The sequence below is a fragment of the Peromyscus leucopus genome, chromosome 3 (genome assembly GCF_004664715.2).
Source record: "Peromyscus leucopus breed LL Stock chromosome 3, UCI_PerLeu_2.1, whole genome shotgun sequence".
NCBI classification, from domain to species: domain Eukaryota; kingdom Metazoa; phylum Chordata; class Mammalia; order Rodentia; family Cricetidae; genus Peromyscus; species Peromyscus leucopus.
The window spans coordinates 33,506,293-33,527,722 of NC_051065.1; the positions used below are offsets into that span (position 1 = coordinate 33,506,293).

General features: G+C 36.2%; 1 protein-coding gene across 4 annotated transcripts in view; it reads left to right on the plus strand.

Annotated features, from left to right (window-relative positions):
• Positions 1–21,430, plus strand: part of Cacna2d1 (calcium voltage-gated channel auxiliary subunit alpha2delta 1) — a 432,593-nt gene that overhangs the window by 405,218 nt on the left and 5,945 nt on the right. For all 4 annotated transcript variants that reach the window (XM_037203556.1, XM_028862005.2, XM_028862012.2 and 1 more), the window contains 14 exons: positions 379–476; positions 2,948–3,035; positions 4,180–4,242; positions 4,906–5,009; positions 5,854–5,940; positions 6,964–7,031; positions 7,433–7,471; positions 8,813–8,884; positions 10,017–10,169; positions 10,269–10,321; positions 13,528–13,583; positions 13,970–14,099; positions 16,050–16,159; positions 16,486–16,568. In XM_037203556.1, coding sequence (XP_037059451.1) covers positions 379–476; positions 2,948–3,035; positions 4,180–4,242; positions 4,906–5,009; positions 5,854–5,940; positions 6,964–7,031; positions 7,433–7,471; positions 8,813–8,884; positions 10,017–10,169; positions 10,269–10,321; positions 13,528–13,583; positions 13,970–14,099; positions 16,050–16,159; positions 16,486–16,568 — 1,204 coding nt within the window. The remainder of the gene's footprint in view (positions 1–378; positions 477–2,947; positions 3,036–4,179; positions 4,243–4,905; positions 5,010–5,853; positions 5,941–6,963; positions 7,032–7,432; positions 7,472–8,812; positions 8,885–10,016; positions 10,170–10,268; positions 10,322–13,527; positions 13,584–13,969; positions 14,100–16,049; positions 16,160–16,485; positions 16,569–21,430) is intronic.

A 21,430-nucleotide genomic window follows, 5' to 3' on the forward strand; every position in this document is an offset into this window, starting at 1 on the left:
CGCAATGATTTTTTAATCTTAACATATAGATTATTATGGAAAAGTATGATATATATGATGAGCTTATTAATATTACAATGAATAAATATTTTGAATTTGTCTTAATATGAAATTTATAAAAGCCACAATTTACCATGCTATTTTAGCAAATACATTTGTATTGAGCACCCACTCTCCAGAGACCAGGCAGTGAATATGTACTGTCTGTGGTCTCACCACTCACTAGCAGTTCTGTTTGAGAGACAAAACAATGGGGGGTGGGGTGGGAACAAGCTCAATCACTTGCAAAGCCATACAACCAATAATACTGTTTCTGCAAACTGTAAAGTTGTAAGGTTTTGATTTCAATATCTTAAATATTCAAATCTTGTTTTTCAGAGAATACTGCAATGACCTTAAACTCTCGGATAATAATACTGAATTTCTTTTAAATTTCAATGAATTTATTGATAGAAAAACTCCAAATAACCCTTCCTGTAAGTATTTGTGAACTTGTGGTACACCTGCCTCAGTGCTTGTGTCTAAAGTGGTCAGCTTGGTTTATATGATCAAATCTCAGGATGATCCTATCAGCTTATTGGCGGGCTGAATTATTTACTACATGAATGTTAATGGTAACATGCAGCAATTTGGTCCTTAACGTTTTATATTATAGCAATGTCACTTCGTTATTAAGTGAAATCAAGTTCTCAAAGCAAGGTAGTCAGTACTTGAAAGCAGTTAAGTGGTATGCTCACCCTAGTTCCTCTCAAATTTTAAAATTTGGTTTGAGTCATCTATTGGAGATTTTTATTACAATGCACTTGCTATATAGAGAAAAACATAGTATATATTTTTTGAATATGTTATGTCTTCAAATGTATTTGTTTTCTTATGAATAGAGTATAAAGAATAATCACTTAATAGTTTTCTTTCCTTATGACTTAGTTTAATCACAAGCAACTTTGTCTAAAAAATAGACTTCTGTAATTGCATACCTTATAAGCCAAGTGTACTAGAGATGGAGACATCTTTAATAATTAATTTTAACTATCATCATTGTCTCTCTGGTAAGTCTACATCATTAATCCCTTAAGATTTGGTTCGGATACAAAGGCTCTAGACTTTTAAATATGTAATAATCAAAAATTTTTCATCCTAAAAATGGCTTGTAAGAATTCCACCAGGAACAACTCAAGTGAGAAGTAAGGGCGTGAAGCAAATACACATGAAGTTTATCCTAACACACAGAACGTGAAAAGAGAACAGAGATGAAACAGTCACTTCCTCCTCGTATTTCTCTTTAATTTTTCCCTTTTAAAAGGCAATTATTTCGATTATGAAAGGCTAAACAAGGCATTTCTATCAGTTATCAAGAGTCAGAAAGCATCCTCAAAGTTGCCTCTCCCTCTCAAACTGTTATGTTGAAACCCCAACTGAGTTGTTCCATCTCTCCCCGCCCCCACCCTGCCTCTTACATCAATCGGATGTTAGTGAAGACCGTGCATTCCTCATTGGAGTTAGATGAGGTTTTATCATGAGTGTGAGAAGAAAGTTCCTGTAGGTTTTCTCAAGGATTCACGTCCTGAAAGCAGACAAGGCACAGGAGGCAAAGTGAATAAGATATGCTCTTTGATCTTGGGTTCTCATTTTTTATTCTTTCTATTGCCTCTGAACTTGGACAGGCATGCTCCTCAGTTATTACAGAAATGACAGCCGAAAGCCTGTGCTCTTGAACTGATATTACTACATTCAAAACTACAGTTTTGGAACAGTGCTAGTATAGGCTAACTCTATCCCTTCCCCCTACTCCAAAACAAACACACAAATGGACATTTAGAGGAGTTTTCAAGAAGTCAAATGTATGGTCTGATATTATGTTCTACTGTGGAATGTGGTAGAATTAAAGTATCTTTTCCTTATTTAAAAAAGGTGAAAGTAAACAGTGACATATTTGTTTCATGTTTTTACTTGGTAATTTCAGTTAATAATCCTATCTACATATGAGTGTGTATATTGCATATATATGTATATGTTATTATGGTATGGAACCACCATATTAAGCTACATAACCAAACAAAACATAGAAAAAAGAATATTTTTTCATTGTTTCCAAAATGTCATAATGCAGATGTCTTTTTGAATTTTCATCTATCCATTTATTTTTGTTTAAGGTTTTTCTTGAGAGCTACATATAAGAGTACTGTATTCAAATCCTTTCCGACCCTGCCTTTCTGCCTTCCAATGCCTCCCACCCCTACTCCCTCTCAAGTTATGACCTCTTCCTCTTCAATTACTAGTGTTATATATGTATGAATATAGATACATGTTAAGTATACATTCATATGTATATACATGAGTATACATATATACATATTTGTATATATAAATACTTAAGATACATATTTTAAATGTGCAAATCTGTACATACATATGCAAATACAAATCCCACAAACAACCTCTGTGTCCATTTAGTGTTGTTCATATTTATATGTGTTTAGGGATGACCACTAGGAATTGAATAGCCTATCAGGGACCTTGTCCCTAGAGAAGTCTGATTCTCCATCTCTCAGCAGTCATCAACTGTCTAGAGTTCTTCATCATCACTGGGGCCTCGTAAAATTCCCCCATCCATGTTGGCACATCAACTGTTAATGTCTTGTACATTCTTGGCTAGGCAGCATTAAGTTTAGCTTTCATAGGTGCAGCTTCCTTGGCATGTCTAGGAGGCAGATGTCTATCCATAAAGCATTTTCTCTCATTAGTAACTGGCTTTTGTAATACTAATTCATTCATGTCCCCAATATATAAGATAAGATTAATGATAAAGAAAATACACAATGTATATGGAATACTCCTGCATATCTACTCAACTGGTTTTGAAAACAGTAAATATATTTGTTTTATTATTATTTGAATTAAAAAAATCTATGTGAGTTTAATTAAAGATACCATTTTTCTGTGTTAGGTAATACAGATTTGATTAATAGAATCTTGTTGGATGCTGGTTTTACAAATGAACTTGTTCAAAATTACTGGAGTAAACAGAAAAATATGTAAGTATTTGTTCTTGTATATATATATATATATATATATATATATATATATTATATATATATTGAGTTTCATTTTCACATCTCCCTGGGAAATGTTTAGATAATGGGCCTCATAAATTCAGTTAGTTATTTAACTTTAGAAATGATTTCTCAGGAAATCATTTTACAATTGTTGATAATTTGCATTTTCAGTTGTGAGCATAATTCAGTGGTTATATTGGCCATGTGTGAGCATTATATGTTAATATGGCTAAAACATATTTAATCAACAAGTTTGTGTATGTGTGTTTGTGGTAAAGTAGGTTTTCTAGTGAATGTTTAATTGCCTTTCTACTGGCACTTGCTGCTCTCTTATATAATCTTATAATCTTTCAATGATAGAGAGTTTGCAGGGTGGTTCTCATCCACAATCTCTCTTTCATGCGTTTCCAGTCAGCCACTCAACTAGATACTTCTTCTCAGCGTGTTTACCTCTCTTCTTTATAATCAAGGTCCTAAAATAGCATTCTTCAGCCGCGTTTTGTCTCTTTGGCACTTTCCTTCCTGGTCCCAGTTCCAAGGCTCTTGCCTCAATGTGGCATTCCTGCCCCAGTCCTCCTCCTAAAGTGCTTTAATGTAAAGATAAAGATGGAGCTTGAAAACGGGTATGCTGGCCTATGACTAGAATCTCAGCATCTAGGAACAGAGGCAGGGGCAGCACAGGCGTAAGGTCATCCTTGGTATAGATCAAATTCCACCTCAGAGAGGTGGGGAAGGGCAGTTCTTAAGCATGAATTTCAAAACTGCTCACAGGCTGTCCCTTTAAGAACCTCATGCTGGAGAGTGAACTGCCTATGACTTCCCTCTCTTTGTCTTATTCCTTCCTCACAAACTCCAGGGCCTAGACTAGCTTTCCCTTTTCTCTCTCTGTGGATGTCCTCTGTATCCCTGCTCATCACCGTCAGGAGACAGCCCCACCCTTCTTTCTTCTAAGATGACTCTTAAGTATACTGACAGTGAGCGCTTCATTTCCTAGATTCTTCACCGGCCATCTGTGTGTGTTGATGTGTGTAACTTGGTTGCCTTGATTTCTTTTGTATCACGAACACCTAGCTTAGCATCTTAAAGCTTACTTTTTCTAACATCCTTTTATCTTCTGTTTTAGCAAAGGAGTGAAAGCACGCTTTGTGGTGACGGATGGTGGGATTACAAGAGTTTATCCCAAAGAGTAAGTTCAAGTAACATCTGTAAAAATAAGTTCGTCGCAACAGCCTGTGCCAAGGGCCTGGATGTTGCCATGTAAGGAAGCTATTCTTTGAGAAAACTGATCATTGTTAGTAGATTAAATTGCAGTATTGTTTAAAGTGTTTATATTAATAAAATATTCCATTTCCCTGGGCAACATTATTATAAGATGTTTCAATGGCAGTTGCTAGTCATATTTGTATATATAAATTCATTACAAATGTAAGAGAGGTTGAAAGAGATACTCCTCTTTGTAGGAAGAGTCCACCTGGGCTGTATGAGCATAACGAGCACACTGGGGACATAGAGCAGCATTAGTGTAGCACATCCTTGCTTGCTTCGGTCTTTCATGCCTCACATCTCTCTTTATCTTAACAACAGTTCCTGCCGTGGGCTGAATAGGTACCAAGGCTTATTAATATTAGTTAACTGATTTATCCACAGTTTCTCAACTGAGAGTCAGCTTTTTCTTATTCTTAGTATGCTGATGCATTGCTTAGTAATAAGTACCAGTTACACTATCCATACCTGACCCTTAGCCATACTTGAATAGTAGATATATCTGTAGAGCTGTATTTCCACAAAAGGAATTCAGGTTATCATGTACCTTAAGGAATATAAATGATGAGAACCATTTCCTCCCTAGGGCTGGAGAAAATTGGCAAGAAAACCCAGAGACATATGAGGACAGCTTCTACAAGCGGAGCCTTGATAATGATAACTATGTTTTCACTGCGCCCTACTTTAACAGTGAGTATTCTTTGGAATTCGATGTCTTAGTTCCTTTTAAATCTTAAACAACTATTATACCTGGTGCCTCTCCCTTCAAATCAATTTATTTTGTTAATTGCCTGGTATGGTCATTATTGTGTATATAATATGTAGAGGAGATTGGGAAAACAGAAAAGAAACATGGATTTAGTGGAAGAAATTGAATGCATACACAGCAAGAAGTCCTCCAGCAATGCAGAGCTGGCATCTCCTGCAGGCATGCACACTAAGTAGAAACATATGGGGCTAATCCTCTGTATTTCAACTACTGCATTCAAACGTGGCTGATGAATGAAATAAGTTGGTGTATAGTAATGAATTGTATCTTATCTGTGTTAATTGTATAATTTGCTATCTATAAAAAATTGTCCATCTTTTAATATAATTTATATGATTCTTTGCTTCTCCCCCCAAGAAAACTATTTTTGTTCAACCACTCACTGTGTACACAGTTACTTTATTCCTCTCATTTTAAAAATGAGGAAACTGAAATCCATAAAGTTTCAGAGTTATATCCACAGACATACATCTTAAAAAGACAAAGCCTGTTTTGTGACTCCAAGATCTTTCTTTCCAATTCCCTCCAACATTTTGAAAATTGTGATTGGGCATGCATCCATCATATTATGGAAGTGGATGAAATGAAGTTTTAGTAATTCTTGTCAGTAAATAAATACATAAAAACCAACTCACAATCAGTCAGATTTCTTTGGTATATTCCAAAAGAAAAGAGAAAGCTGAAACCTCTTTATAGGCAGAATGCACCCATTCCAAGGCTCAGAATGATGGTTCATCTAGATTAGTCTGTTTGCTTTTCTTTCAGAAAGTGGCCCTGGTGCATATGAATCTGGCATCATGGTAAGCAAAGCTGTAGAGCTGTATATCCAAGGGAAACTTCTTAAGCCTGCAGGTAAGCATATATCATGGGTACATGTGACTAAGGTTAAATAAGACATTACATTTCCTCATAACCTGGAAACATTTATTCAGAAGATCAAATTTTTATATCTGAGATAGATAAACAATGCTACTTTATCAGTACATCCTAGTCTCAAATACATGGAAGATTTGTGTCAAGGCTGTACATACTGATAATCATTTAAACATGAACTTACATTTACATACCTGTATACTAGACTACTATGTAGCTGCTGAAAACAATTAGGGCTGGATCTGTCTAAAATTGTTCAACTATTTGGTAAACAAATTAAATCAACTGGGCAGCCAAAACAGAACAGTACAAATGAGAACTAGAAGTGGGCTGAGTGAGTAAATACAGCAAAAAAATTCAGCACAGTGCTGTTTGTTGTTATATGACTCAGTATTGTTTGCAGTTATGTTGAGAGAGCAGATGGAAAAGGGGGAGAAGCAGTGTTTCTGCTCCTGGGAACAATGCTACCTATCTGTGGTTCAACTACTAGGAGTCACTCCAGTATTTCCTGGCTCCTTTGCCTTTCACTCAATTGCTAATTGACTTACCACTTATCACTTATTCTCTCAGCTTCTTCTCACTCTTCCCCACCTCTCCCAATATCTCATAAACTCAGCTGTCTGCTCTTTCAGCAAATGTCTCTTAGGAATCTGGTGCTTGAACTGGCAGGGTTAGAGAAACGTTTTATATGTACTGCTCAAATGATACCATGTTTTTGAGATCAGCACTCACATTTTCTAAGTAACATTGCTAATTAATTGGACAGCCAGGTGGTGGCTATTTCTAAAAAATTACTTGAAATGTCAAATACAGTTTATGGTCTAGTTTAAGACTACAAGCACTACTTCTTAATGACTCCAAAAACTGTACCTCTGTATTTAAAAAAAACTTATATTGATTATCAAATTTATTAGCTAGTTTATAAATTGTCTAAGTTGTTACATTGTAAAGATAATATTATAGAAATCATGACTTCAAATTAATTTACATTATATCTTTCAGTTGTGGGAATTAAAATTGACATAAATTCCTGGATAGAAAATTTTACCAAAACTTCAATCAGAGATCCGGTAAGATTTTTTTCAAAGTTATTAAACTATGATGATTAATATTTTCAAAGTCCACATAAGTAAAAATGATCCTTATGTAGTGGCAAAATAAATTTCCAATATCACTATACATTCTAGTTTTCAACATTTGTGTTTTCCTAGGCAATGCAATGAAAACAGTTTGAGGTGGACAACTTGAAGTGTTCATACAGATAAATATTGATTGATATTTTCTTTTTTTAAAGAGGAAACTAGTATCTTTTTCCTTATAAACTATAATTATTTACTCTTATTTAGCCCTGATAAAAAATATTCCAGGCTGTCTTATTATAAAAAGTGGTTATTAAATTCAACTGATTTAAAACTGTGAAATGGTGATTAATTCATTTTTTTCTTTTTATTTGTTTGTTTTTTTATTTTAGTGTGCTGGTCCAGTTTGTGACTGCAAAAGAAACAGTGATGTAAGAAAACTCTTTAAAATAAATTTGACTGGAGTGTTTTTGTTTTTCTTGCTTACTGAATAATAATCATGTCGATGATTAAAAAGATCCAGGATTTTTGATCTAATGCTAACACATTCTGTAGAAAACTGATTAATACAGGTACTTTAAATGCTTCTTCAGAACACATTTATATCTTAAGGAAGGAAAAGAGTCATGTCCAAGTGGATCATATTTTGTTTAGTACTGGTGAAGATGGAGTCTTTTGAATATCTTCAACTTTATTTATTTTTCAAGAAGTTTCTAAGCACAGTATTGGTTTCAAATGCAGTCTGTCCTCAACCTTTGTCCTTTCTGTGAATTTTCACAATACTGAAGGGGATGTGAACTAAATGCTGATGGTAGACTTTGAAGAGTTAGGTCATACCTTGTGTCATCTCTCTCTGCAAAGCTGAGAAAGAAACCGTGAGCCAGCTTTGTGAAGGACCTGAAGGTGCTCTAAGTAGGATGCTAAAAAACCAAGAACTGAAGAAGATGATACTGTGACTACCTGCTCCATTTGTGTCTGGGACTGCCAAAGGAAAAGGAGATTTCTGGCTTTCTGATAACTCCTACTTCTGTGAAATTATAAGCCAATCCTTTTATTCTTTTAGAGTTTATTTACTTTCCCATAGACCCTGTTAAATAGTTGCTTTAGAGAAAATGTTTCAGCAAACTGTTTGGATGCTGGGAACATAGCATATTGTGTTTCCAACTTTGAAAATGATGTTTTTATTGTGAGTTTAACATAAGCTACTAAATTTTCACACACTTAAACCAGGTAGAAATTTCTTTTCTCATCTATGAGCACATTCTTTTTTGCCTTCTTGTATAAATCTCCCATTTATCCAATTAAATATTTTTAACAAAGTAATGTAAAATAGTTCCTCATGTTTACTCCTTGATTTTTCCCCTAGTCTATGAAATATAGTAAATAAAAAATATAGATAGCTTCTTGTTAATATTAGGTTTAAAAAAACAATTTTTTTGTGATATTAAATATGCTGGTCTATCCAGCATCTTGGACCTTAGATGACATTGCAGTTCTAAAAAGGCATGGCTGAATCTCTTTTCAGATTTGTCCAGACAATAACATTGGTAGGTAGCTAGCTGGTAATAGATTATTAAACCTGGAGGCTTAACATGAACAGCTGTGTGCATACATGTATAAGATTAGTCTCCGGAATTCACTTTATCTGGAGAAGATGTAGTTGCTGAAATGTCTCTATTGCTGTTGCTCAGCTTATCTGTATACTCTGGAGCAATAATGGAGCAGCATGCTAGCCTTCATATTCACATTTACCTGTTGCTTTCTGCTCCTAGGTAATGGATTGTGTGATTCTAGATGACGGCGGCTTTCTTCTGATGGCCAACCATGATGATTATACTAATCAGGTATGGACCTGGAGTAAGGGAGAAGTTCAGTTTCCAGTGTGCTTTCTAGGATTAAAATCAGTAAACCCCTTTAGATTTTTAGAAATTGATGAGTTTTTCAATTTTTGTCACAAAAGAAATCTTCAAGAGTAATGGAATGTAAACCAATGCATTCTAAATAGTAAATCTAGCTCTCCTTTTGTAATTGATTTTACTTTTAGATAACAGTAGTCATCATTAATGCACATAGTTGGGGATTTTAAAATAATATGAACTTGCCTTCATTCTTTCAACAATTCAGAAAATTGCTACATCTTAAATACAATCAGTTGGTAATATCTAAGTCATCATATGAACAGATGCAATTTCTAGACCAAAATTTACAAATTGACCATAAGAGACTATTAATTCTGGATCTATATTTCTAGGTTTTCTGTTTAAAATAAACCAAGAGCTCCCAACACTAGCCTTTCTTCTGACTAACCATAACTTATCTGCTAAAGCTAGGAGTATGTGACTGCCCTTTCTCTGAGGCCCCCAGTTCACGACAGCCTGCTGGGTAGGTTTTTAGTCCTACCCTCCTCATTTACAGTACTCTTCCCTTCTCCAGGAGATAATTGGTTTTTTAGTGCTGTTTATCATGGAAAGCATGTAGGTGTAAGATGTTTTTATATGTGTTTATTACTGTAAGTCAAGCTAGCTAAAGTATCTGTCATCTCAATTACCTTCTCTTCTGTGGGAAGAGAACCAAAATTTACCCTTTGGTGATTTCTGGTATACAATTAAACATTATTAACCATGGTCTTCTATTGGAACCTTAACCTGAAGGACTGCAACTCTGTTTCTTCTTTTCCTGCTTCTAACCCCATTCTTCTCACCAGGGAACATCTAATTGCGACCTTATTGTGCTTAGAAGTGGGCTGGGTGTTCATTCCTCCCACAAATATAAAACCACAGAGAGCTCCTGAATAATGAGAGAGCCTAATTTCATTTTGATTTTTCCACATTGCCAGAGGCAGTTTCTCATTTACTCAATTTTACAAACTGGTTTTTTAGTTCAGTTTCTCAGATAGTATTTTTTTTTCACTGTATTGATTCAGATGTTGATGTTGTTTTAAATTTGAAACTACTGAATATCTCTTTTATTTTCCAGATTGGACGATTTTTTGGAGAGATTGATCCAAGCTTGATGAGACACCTGGTTAATATATCAGTTTATGCATTCAATAAATCTTATGACTATCAGTCAGTGTGTGATCCGGGCGCTGCTCCGAAGCAAGGGGCAGGACATCGTTCAGCATACGTGGTCAGTAAAGCCTGTGCTTGAGCTAGTTCCTCTCATGGGGTGCCTCTGCCTGCGCAAATCGATGTAATGAATTCTTGATATGTATTTTCTATTTTACAGCCATCAATTGCAGATATACTGCAGATTGGCTGGTGGGCCACAGCTGCTGCTTGGTAAGTCACGCGTTTTGTTTTATTCTAAATGAAAGAAAAATGTCATTAAAGTATGGGTTTTTTGTATTATGGGTATTATTTGTTCCTATGAACATGTTAGAAATATTAGTAGTTTTTCTAAATAATCATATAAAATATACTTTTCAAATCTCTATATGAAAATATTTATATTTCATATTTTCATCAATATGAAAATACTGATAAGTTCAAGAAAATTTCACCCTCTTCAGAGACTTTTTGGAACCTAAATTTTTCTTGGTGATTTCTTATATGTACAGGATGCATTTTGATTCCACCCTCTTTTATTCCCCCTCCCCATATAAGTCCCTTAACCATCTTGTCATCTTTTTGTTTTGTGATTCACTGAGCTCACAAAGGCCGGCTGAGGGGTTATGGGCTCACCAGTGGGTCCACATCTGAGGATAATGACACCCCTTCTCCCGTAATCCATCAGTAACCAATAGTTAGTATGGAGGGGTGGGACCCCAAGATCCCTCCTCCAGCCGTGACGAGCAGGCCCTGCATGAGTTATTTTTCCATGGCTATGCCAGGTCCAAAGACGGCACATTGTGAAACTTGCTGTTTTCCAGCAGTTAGATAGATTCATTTAGCCTCCTCATCCATGGTATTCGCTAAACCTGAGAGAGGGTGAGATAAATATCCCGTGCAGGCCTAAACACTCAACTGTTCGTTATTCTCAGCACCTTGAGGAGCCAGGAGTTTTTGCATTCACTGCAATTCAATGTAAGGAGGAGCTTCTCAGATGGAAGCTGAGAATAGCAGTTGTCTATAGATATAAGCACAGATGCCTTCAAGAGTTTGACAGCACATTTATTTAGCTACACAACAATATAAAATTTGCCCCGGGCTTATATCCTCCCTAAGTGTGAGCTTTTAACTAGATTATTCTGTGGTCCAGTTAGAACTCTGAAATTTTGTTTGTTTGTTTGTTTTTCATTTTTTTTGAGACAGGGTTTCTTTGTGTGCCTCTGGCTGTCCTGGAACTAGCTCTATAGACTAGGCTGGCCTCAAACTCACAAAGATCTGCCTGGCTCTGCCTCCCGAGTGCTGGGATTAAAGGCGTGTGCCACCACCGCCCAGCTGAATTTGTATTTTTTAATATTATACTTAATCCTTAAATTCTAAGAATATTGATAAAACATGATTTATTATCTATAATATACAGATAAAATGTGCATATTGATGCAATTCAAGACATGGTAACTGATTTTTCTGTATTAATACAATATTGGCACAGTGTCAGAAGCCTCATAAAGGTGACTCCTCTTCCTCCTTGGGATGGCTTTCCCAACCCCTTCATGCAGCATCGCCTTCTACCTGTGAAGTCCAAACATTTAAACTGGTGTGACACTGCAGGAGTGAGTGTGGGAATCATACTCTGGTCCCCCAGGCCACTCCATGCCTGTGTCTAGGATTCCTTCTCTTCTTCCCTTGCCCTCTACTTCTTTCCTGACTACCCATCTTTTTGGAGTTGTACCTCATGCTACTGAACTGGCTCAGCCATATTTCATATTTACTAATCTATAATAGCCATTGAGTATTAAGGATTTGGGTGATAAAATAAAGCTCATATCATTTTTACTAAAGTAACAAAAATATTTCAAATTTTAAAATTCCAAATTTTCCTAAAAATTTTTATTTTACAACTGTGCTATTTGTATGTTAATATGTTATAAGTAGATATTCTTTATATTATAATAACCCTGAAATTATTGCCTTTGTCCATTTTCTGGCTAAAATCTCTGTTACTGCCACTTAACTAAATAAAGTTCCAGAATATTCTGTACAAAAATTTGGTTCAATTACCATTTATTATAGAACTAGAATGTATTGTGTTTCTCCATGTAATTCTATGTATGCCACATTACAGATTAATCTCAGGCCTAAAGTTCAGATAATGATTTTTGTTTGTATGTCTTTATTGTGCTATGGAGTTTTAATAACTAAAGTATAAAGAAAATTCATGATATAAATGTTTGTGCACCAAATGTTGATATTCTCCCCCATAGAGTTAGCACTTCTGCATAGTAATATGACTTAGTAGGCTCCTGCACTCATGTAGTAAGCTCCTTCATGTGGTAGATATTATTTTAAGGTGTGTTACTTTTGTTTATGTTGCATTTGTTTAATTCTATGAAGCTGTGTTACTTTGCCTGTGTAAAACACCTGATGGTATAATCAAGATCTGAATAGCCAATAAGCGAGGCAGGAGAAAGGATAGGTGGGGCTGGCAGGCAGAGAGAATAAATAGAAGGAGAAATCTGGGAAGAGAGAAGTAGCCAGAGCTGGAGGAGGACGCCAGAGACCAGCATACACAGCAAGCCACAGATTAAGAGTAAGATTTACAGAAGTAAAAGAACAGGAAAAGCCCAAAAGCAAAAGGTAGACAAGATAAGTTAAGGAAATCTGGCAAGAAACAAGCCAAACTCAGATCAGGCATTTATAATTAAGAATAAGCCTTCATGTATGATTTATTTGGGAACTGGGTGGCAGGCCCCCCAAAAGAGAGAAAAACAACCAACACCTTCACTCATGTAGTAGGCTCCTTCATTCATGTAGTAGGATCCTGCACTCTGCATTCATGTAGTAGGCTCCTTCATTCATGTAGTAGAATCCTGCACTCTGCACTCATGTAGTAGGCTTCCTCATTCATGTAGTAGGCTCCTACATTCATGTAGTAGGCTCCTTCATTCATGTAGTAGGCTCCTACATTCATGTAGTAGGATCCTGCACTCTGCACTCATGTAGTAGGCTTCTTCATTCATGTACTAGGCTCCTACATTCATGTAGTAGGCTTCTTCATTCATGTAGTAGGCTCCTACATTCAGGTAGTAGGCTTCTTCATTCATGTAGTAGGCTCCTACATTCATGTAGTAGGCCCCTTCACTCATGTAGTAGGCTCCTTCATTCATGAAGTAGGATCCTGCACTCATGTATGTCTCTCCTTTGGTCCCAAGCTCTTTTGACCCCATGGATGTTTTGCTGATTAGAATCCATGGTAGGACATTTTTCACAATTTAAGAAGTACAACAAAATGTCTAAAAGTATCTGTTAAATTCATTTTTCTCAAAATGATGAAATGAAGTATACATGTGTTTATGCTTGCAAAACTGATCATTTTTTCTGTAAAATATTGTAAAGGACAATTTCTAGGTGTTTCTCAATTATTCATTTTCAAACTCCAGGTCTATTCTCCAGCAGTTGCTCTTGAGTTTGACATTCCCACGACTCCTTGAGGCAGGTATGTCAATGCATTGATGTGGTCGTCATCACAGAAGTCCTTTTCCCTTTGTGATTGTGCTGAGTCAGTCTAGTGTGTTCATGTGTGTGTCTGCATGTGTGTGAGCAAAAGAAAGAGATCATCAAAATGATACTTTTGATATACTGAAACTTCAAATTTCCAGTGATTTATAAACTTTTATAGTTCACATTGGCCTGCATTTTGTAGCTTAAATATTAATTTATTATTTAGAAACTTACCATGCACCTTTTAATGACTGTCAGGAAATTCCTCAACAGTAAACCAACCTACCAGACATTTGTCATTGTCATTAATTTTGTCTCTGTGAGCAGTGGCTCTAAGAAAGGCGACGTCTCCAATGGTGACCTTTGTTTTGCCTCCCACAGTTGAGATGGAGGAGGATGACTTCACCGCCTCCCTGTCGAAGCAGAGCTGCATCACAGAACAAACCCAGTACTTCTTTGAGAATGACAGTAAATCATTCAGTGGTGTACTGGACTGTGGAAACTGTTCCAGGTACTCTGTTTCTTTGTGTGGAGTTGTTCTTGTTTACTAAGGGCAGCATTCAAGCCTGTTGTAGTCACAGAAAATAGCAGGAATTCTCAGTGGAGTCAGCAATAAATAGTTGTCTTAAGCTGAACATGTCAGAAATACTTGGTTTTGTTATAGGTCTCATAAAGTCTTGATAACTTATAATTATTTTACCTACAGTAACATGATGAAGATAACTGGTTCTGACTTTAGGCAGAATGGAGAAATTTGAATTCATTTTCACGAACAAGATCAATATTGAAAGCTTTGTAACAAAATTGAGTTATAATAATTTCAATCAAATATGACTTTTCATATATGATAAATAAGAAAGGTTGTAAAAAGTTGGGGTATTCTTCGTCTACTTCTACCACTCTCTGACATGAAGAACTGAATATTAACTTTGATTTGAAATCGAAGACTCTGAGGATAATACCTCCTAAGGTCATGATTAGCATTCATAAAACATCTTGAAATGTTTCGGGATATAGAGAAAATGCATTTGGCTGTAATAGGATGGAAGAGAAGGACAAGATGGGGGCTTTGGAAGGTCTGAAAGGAAAGTGCTTGTCCAGGCTGTGAGGTCCCTGAGCCACAGTTTACAAAGTACACAGGGGCTTTTAGAGATGGAGGGCAAGTTATTCCAGAACAACATTAACAGAGAAAAAATGGGATGAGGTAAGGTAACCTGAGGAGAGCATTGGGATAGTTGATGAGGGCTTGAAAAAGTCAGTCTATAACAATTACAATAACTATTTTTACTCCAAGGATTTAACCAATAGGCATGGTCAGTATTTTTATGACTTGGTTTTGTAAACTACTTCAAAGAGATAGTCTATGAAGCAGAATGACAAGGGGGAAGTCAAACTCTGGATAAAGACCACTTTATTTAAAAATGAGTGCACAGAGCTTTCAGGTTTAAAAATAAAACAGCAGCCTAGAGTGGCTGCTCTCGGTGTATGCACAAGCACCTTGGCCTTGCACTAATTGTGATCCAGTTACAGCAATGTTTACACGAAGAACTGGAAGGGTAGAGACTGGTCCAGCACATTGCTTGAAAGCATAGTCTCACTTCAGTTATTCTAAGCTGTTTTCCCAGTTCGAAAGGAAAAGCTAATAAATTCCACTTTTTAAAAAGGAAGAAATTAGATCTTGATCATATATTGGTTGCAAAGGAAAAGGAAACAGCTGACATGGGCTGCGGAGCTTAAAGCTTGATTCCCTATCTGAGTTCTGCAATGTAACAGTTTCCAACTACAGGCACCGATTTGCATTATAATTAAAGTTAAATGCAATAATGAAAATTTTATGTCACATTTCAAGAGCTTTGTTTACCATATTAGATAGAACAGAAAACATTATGCCTTCGCAGAAAACCTGTTAGGAGCTGGATAGAACAGAAAACATTTATACCTTCGCAGAAAGCGTGTTAGAAGCATTGATCCACACTCTGTTCTGACCTCAGTTTGACAACATGCTTACCCGCTTTTTCCCCCTGCTTTGCCTATCTGTAAAATAAAGTATTGTTGGCTTGTTGCCAATGATAAATATCACCATTTCCTGCACACTTAAAATCAAACATTTTTAGGGTTTTGGACATTAACTAAATAGTACTTATTTTGTAATTAGGCCTAACAACTTTAAACATTTCAATCAAAGACATTTTTAATATGACCTTGAGTTTTTTATTATTTTTGAGAGAGGTAATGTGTTCATGTTAGTAAGTAAAACATGGTGATCTTCAAATCACATTCATCTTGTATGTGTGTGTGTGTGCGTGCACTCATGCTTCCAATGCACGTGTGTTATCCTGGATGATGGTGAGGCTTTCTTTTTATCTTTCTTTTTGTTAAAAAAGGATATTGGGATGATTTCCATTCTCTTTCCCAAAAGATGGTTTTCACTTAGTGATCTTTTCTAAAATCTATTTTGCAGAATCTTTCATGTAGAAAAACTCATGAACACCAACTTAGTATTCATAATGGTGGAGAGCAAAGGAACATGTCCCTGTGACACGCGGCTGCTCATGCAAGCGGAGCAGACTTGTATCCTTTGGCACTAGAGATGTCTGGACGAGTTCATCTTAAAGCAATGACTGTTTAACTCTGTCACCCCGTGTATGCTCATATAGAGAAAAATAAACTGCAGTACCAAAAATTTGAAGAACTGGTCACGTTACTTGGGAACTGTGAGAAAAGTTCATTGAACATTATAGTTTCTCACAGTTCTGAATACTTGAATTTGTTCTGTTGGTTGAAAGCACTGGCATAGGTCGGTCTTGATTGATTTTGGAAATAAATATGTCTCATTGCATCTTTTACCATGTGGGGAAGACATTACATCCACTCTGTTCCTTGACAAGCCTCTTTAGCTGATGGTCCAGATCCTTGCGACATGGTTAAGCAGCCCAGATACAGAAAAGGGCCTGATGTCTGCTTTGATAACAATGTCCTGGTAAGAGTTTTAATGTGTTAAAGTATTAATAAATTAATAGTTATTTTCCACAAGGAGTTAAAGGGATGTGTTTTCATTTTAACTCATTATGTCTTTATCATAGTTTTCCTCATTAACATGATGTACTTGCTAGTAAACAAAAATTTTCCATTTTTGTAGTTTTTATGGTTAGCATAAAATCAGGAGTTGCTTCTTCTGTCTTTTCCACTATAGTACTTGCAAACACAACTTCAACAAACCTTTTAATAGCCTATACAATTATGTTAAAGACATACAATGAATAATAACCTGTAGAAAATGTTAATCACAGGAAATACGTTGCCTACTTTAATTTATATTCCAATCCTGAAAGTGTGTTATTTTTATTATAATTAGTATGTGTTTAGTCATCATTCAATTAAAAACTTGTTATAAGTCATTATTATTGAATTATTTTGTTCTACTTTCTCCTGTATCAGTTTTTCCTTCTTTTTAAGAAAATTTATTTTGTGTATATGAATATTTTGTCTGCATGCATAATCTGTGCACCACATTTGTGCCTCATGCCCAAGGAAGCCAGAGGAGGGCATCAGAGCCTCTGGGACTGGGGTTACAGCTAGTTGTCAGCCATGGCATGAGTACTGGGAATAAAACCCAGGTCCTCTGAATGATCAGCCTTAACCTCTGTGCCAACTCTCCATCCATTCAAACTAATTCTTAAGCCATATTTATATAAAAGATACTTATTAATTGTTCAGTAAAGCATTTAGAAAAAAGTGACTGAGAATCATTAAAAAAAAATAGGTCAGACTATTTCTTTCAGAGAACCTATGAACCTTATCATATTAGGACTGCCTGTGAGAGATCCCAAGACCACAGTGGAACATGGGAGGCTAGCAGACCAAAGTCATAGTGAACATGAGGATGGCATTCCAGGCCTCCCAAACCATTTGTTCACGATGGTTAGTAGGACACATACTAACAAGAGCTGTTGTTGCAAACCCGCTGTTGACAGCATGCTATAGAATTGGAGCACACGTTTTTTTTTTTTTTTCTTTTATTGGAAATAATTTTTTCCATACAATATATTCTGCTTACTGTTTTCCTTCCCCTTACTACTGCTACTACTTCCAGTTCTTCCTCCCCTCCCCTCCCCTCCCCTCCCCTTCCCTCCCCTCCCTCCCCTCCCCTCCCCTCCCCTCCCCTTCCCTTCCCTCCCATCCAGATCCAGGCCCTTTCTGTCTTTAATTAGAAAACAGGAATCTAAGAAATAAAAACAAAATCAAACAAACTGGAGCAGGACAGAACAACAAACAAGAAAGTGAGTCAAAGAAACAGCACAAGAAATGCATGTAGACAGTTTTGCACACACAGGAATCCCATGAAAGCACAAAACCAGTAGCCTAAATACGTACACAAAGGACCTGTAAGGTTATAAAAATAAAACAAAATGAAACAAAAACCAAAAACCCTGACACAACATTAATGAGACACAGAACCTCCAAAGATTACCTTAAGTTCATTTTTTGTTGGCCATCCACAGCTGGTCAAGGGGCCTGCCTGTAAGAGTGGGTTATTTTCCCAGTGAGACTTCCTTGGAGAAAACTCAATTTTCACTTGCCAGTGGCTTTCAGTTGGAGCTAGCTTTTGGGTTAGAGATGAGGTGTGTGTCCACTTCTTCTTCAGCTCTGTGGTCCCATCTGTGCAGTCCTATGCAGGTACTGTGCATGGTGCCACAGCCTCTTTGAGTTATTACTTAGTTATTTTGTTCTCCTTTCTATTATATCCTTTTTAATTCTGCCACTCCCTCAACAGTATTAATTTCTTTTCCTTTTATCTTAGAAAAAATAGAAGGTTAAACTCACAAGATATTGCGACCCATGCATAATGTATATTGTTTAATGATGATTACAACTTTTCCTAAAATTTAGCATTTTCTATTTCCTACTGCGTTGACATCCTGTGTTATATTCAGTCAATATACATACATTCAGCTACATAAAATGTTTATTTCTATTTCCTGCCTGGCTCTATCTTGCCTTGCCATAGGGCAAAGCAGCTTTATATCAACCAATGAGAGCAACACATACTCACAGTGTACAGAAGGGCATCCCACATCACCCCTGCCGTTATCTCTGCCATACCTCTTATCTCTCATGTTTTATAGAGGCCTGTTCATGTTTAATCATTCCACAAAGAGTTGCTTAGGAACCCCAGAGTTGTGATAGTCATTACAGAAACTTCCCTTACCAACTACTTTCAGTAGTACAAACATAGATGAAAGTCACAAAGATGAATTTACAAGATGATGCTGTTGCTGAAAGTTTTCCTGTGTCCCGCCTGGCCTGTGGTCAGGACAAATCTCTCTCACCCACCAATCCCACAGCTGCTTGGACCCAAATAAACATACACAGGCTAATATTTTTAAACTATGTGTGTGGAAGAATTCTTGGTATCTAGTCCCTATATCTTTTTGTTTGTTTTTTTTTTTTTTTTTTTTTTTTTTGAGAAAGGGTTTCTCTGTGTGGTTTTGGTACCTGTCCTAGATCTTGCTCTGTAGACCAGGCTGGCCTTACAACTCACAGAGATCCACCTGGCTCTGCCTTCTGAGTGCTAGGATTAAAGGCATGTGCCACCATCACCCAGCTTTAGTTCTTATATCTTAAATTAACCCATTTATATAAATCTATACTTTGCCACGTGACTTGTGGCTTATCGGTACTTTCACATCTTGCTTCTCATGGCAGCAGCTGGCAGCGTCTCCTCTGCTCTGTCTTCCTCTTTCTGTCTATCTGTTTGGATTTTCACCTGCCTCTAAGCTGCCTTGCCATAGGCCAAACGGCTTTATTTATCAACCAATCAAAGCAACATATTTTCACAGCATATAGAAAGACATTCCCCCATCATAATGTAAAATCCCTGTCTCAAATATTCCCATCAGAAGACACTGTATCTTTTGATCAAGGCACTGAAGATATCTGACCCTACAGTCTAGATGTATCAGCTACTTTGGCCGGGTGCTAACCACGTGTGTGTTTCTTCAACAGTAGAGTACTTTCACAATGCTTATTTGCAATGTCACTGTGACACTGTGCTGTATGGAGGCTCGCCTTAACTGCTAATTGCCAACAAGTTGTGTGAAATCTCATCCTGTCTTCTTCTCTATGTTTTCTTTCCCTTTCCTGTACTTGCTACTTTACCCATTATTACTAGGATCAAGTTGTGTGTACAAGGAGTCATGCCCGGTGCATGATACCAGATCCTCTCTTCACTTTCCTTCCATTTGTATGTGGTGTGGATGGTCAGTCGCTTCCTCTAATTTGCTTGGCCTTTAGGTTTTGACTTAGAATTTTATAAAAGAACCCATATACTTAAGTCCATGATAAAAAATATCCCAAAACAAGATTATTAAAATTCCAATATTAATATTATTTTGTAGGTCATCTTTTTCATATGGTGCATCTATTTCTCATGCTAAGCCCAGTGAGTCAGATTCCTAGTTTAAAAATTATTATTTTCTTATAAGATGTTGGTATAAGCATTAAACCAATATAGATAATAATTGAAAAGGTCTTCATGAAATTTTACTTTTACTCAATACATAATTATTAGAACTTGTCATCATGATGTAAGTTTTAAAACTGCTAACATAGAATCAATGGACTATTTCAGTTGTAACAAGTAGTTTAAGAATTTCTGAATCAGTCATTCATGACAAATCTAACTTATTCCCAAAATGTGTGTGCTTATTGTTATGTATATTTTATTTACATATATATGTTATGTATATTTTAGTATACAGGTTCCTAAATTCTGAACTCGTTTTAGGCACTCTATTTATATCTGTGCCAAAATGGCCATTAATCTTTAATGTTTGGGGAGGTTTCTCGATTAAGAAAGCAGAGCTGTTGAATAACTGCTGTGGGGTGCATCTGTGGTCCATGTATTGTTAATGCTGTTTCATTTCTGATGCTGTGGAGTCATTAGGAAATTGCTACAGCGGCCTCTGTTGTGCTCCTCCCTGATTGGTCCTTGGGTAGCCATTGATTAGGAATCCCCCAGACTGTGTGGGTATTAGTAAGAGCAGTGTGGGCTCATGGGAGGTTGGAAAACAGAGGGAGCACAGGAAATAGCCATATTGGTTCAGAGATGATAAAACAATTATTTTCACAGTGACATATTTCAAAGGATATTCACTCGTGAACTATGTACATACATCCAGAAAATCAATATACATAGTGTGATTTGGAATATACATTTATCAATCCATTAAAAGTACATAATTAATCACTTGAAGTGTAATAGGATATTCTATAGCTGTCCTTATTTGTAATAAAATAAAGAGGAGAAAATGGAATGTAAGGGTACCAACTTATTATATGATATGGTATATATGAAATGGTATAAAATTAATTAATTTTTAGGTTTCATTATACAGTTTACTTTTCTCAACCATATAAATTTTAGATATGGATTACAGGTTATCAATTAGAGATAAAAATAACTACTGGATTTTGTAAGCTACCACTCCTTAATGAAAATATTCCATAGAGTGAATATTAGTGAAAACAACAATGTATTAAAATTTTATTCATAAAATGGACAAGAACATGAAGAGAATCACGAAGCACACTTACTGAAATATGAGCATTTCTGAATTTTACATGTGTTAGTACAGAGACAATCCTGCAAGGCAAGGCCTCTGTTTGTTCATGCTTTGTCACTGGCTACTGCAATGGTGGCTTTATTTATTATCCAACTTTCCTACAACAAATGGAAGTTACTTTTCCATCTAAGCATCATTTAAAAGAAAGATTTTAAAGACTGTGATCTCTGCACAAATTCAATGTCTACCACAAAAATATCTGACCTCAGGTTGTCCT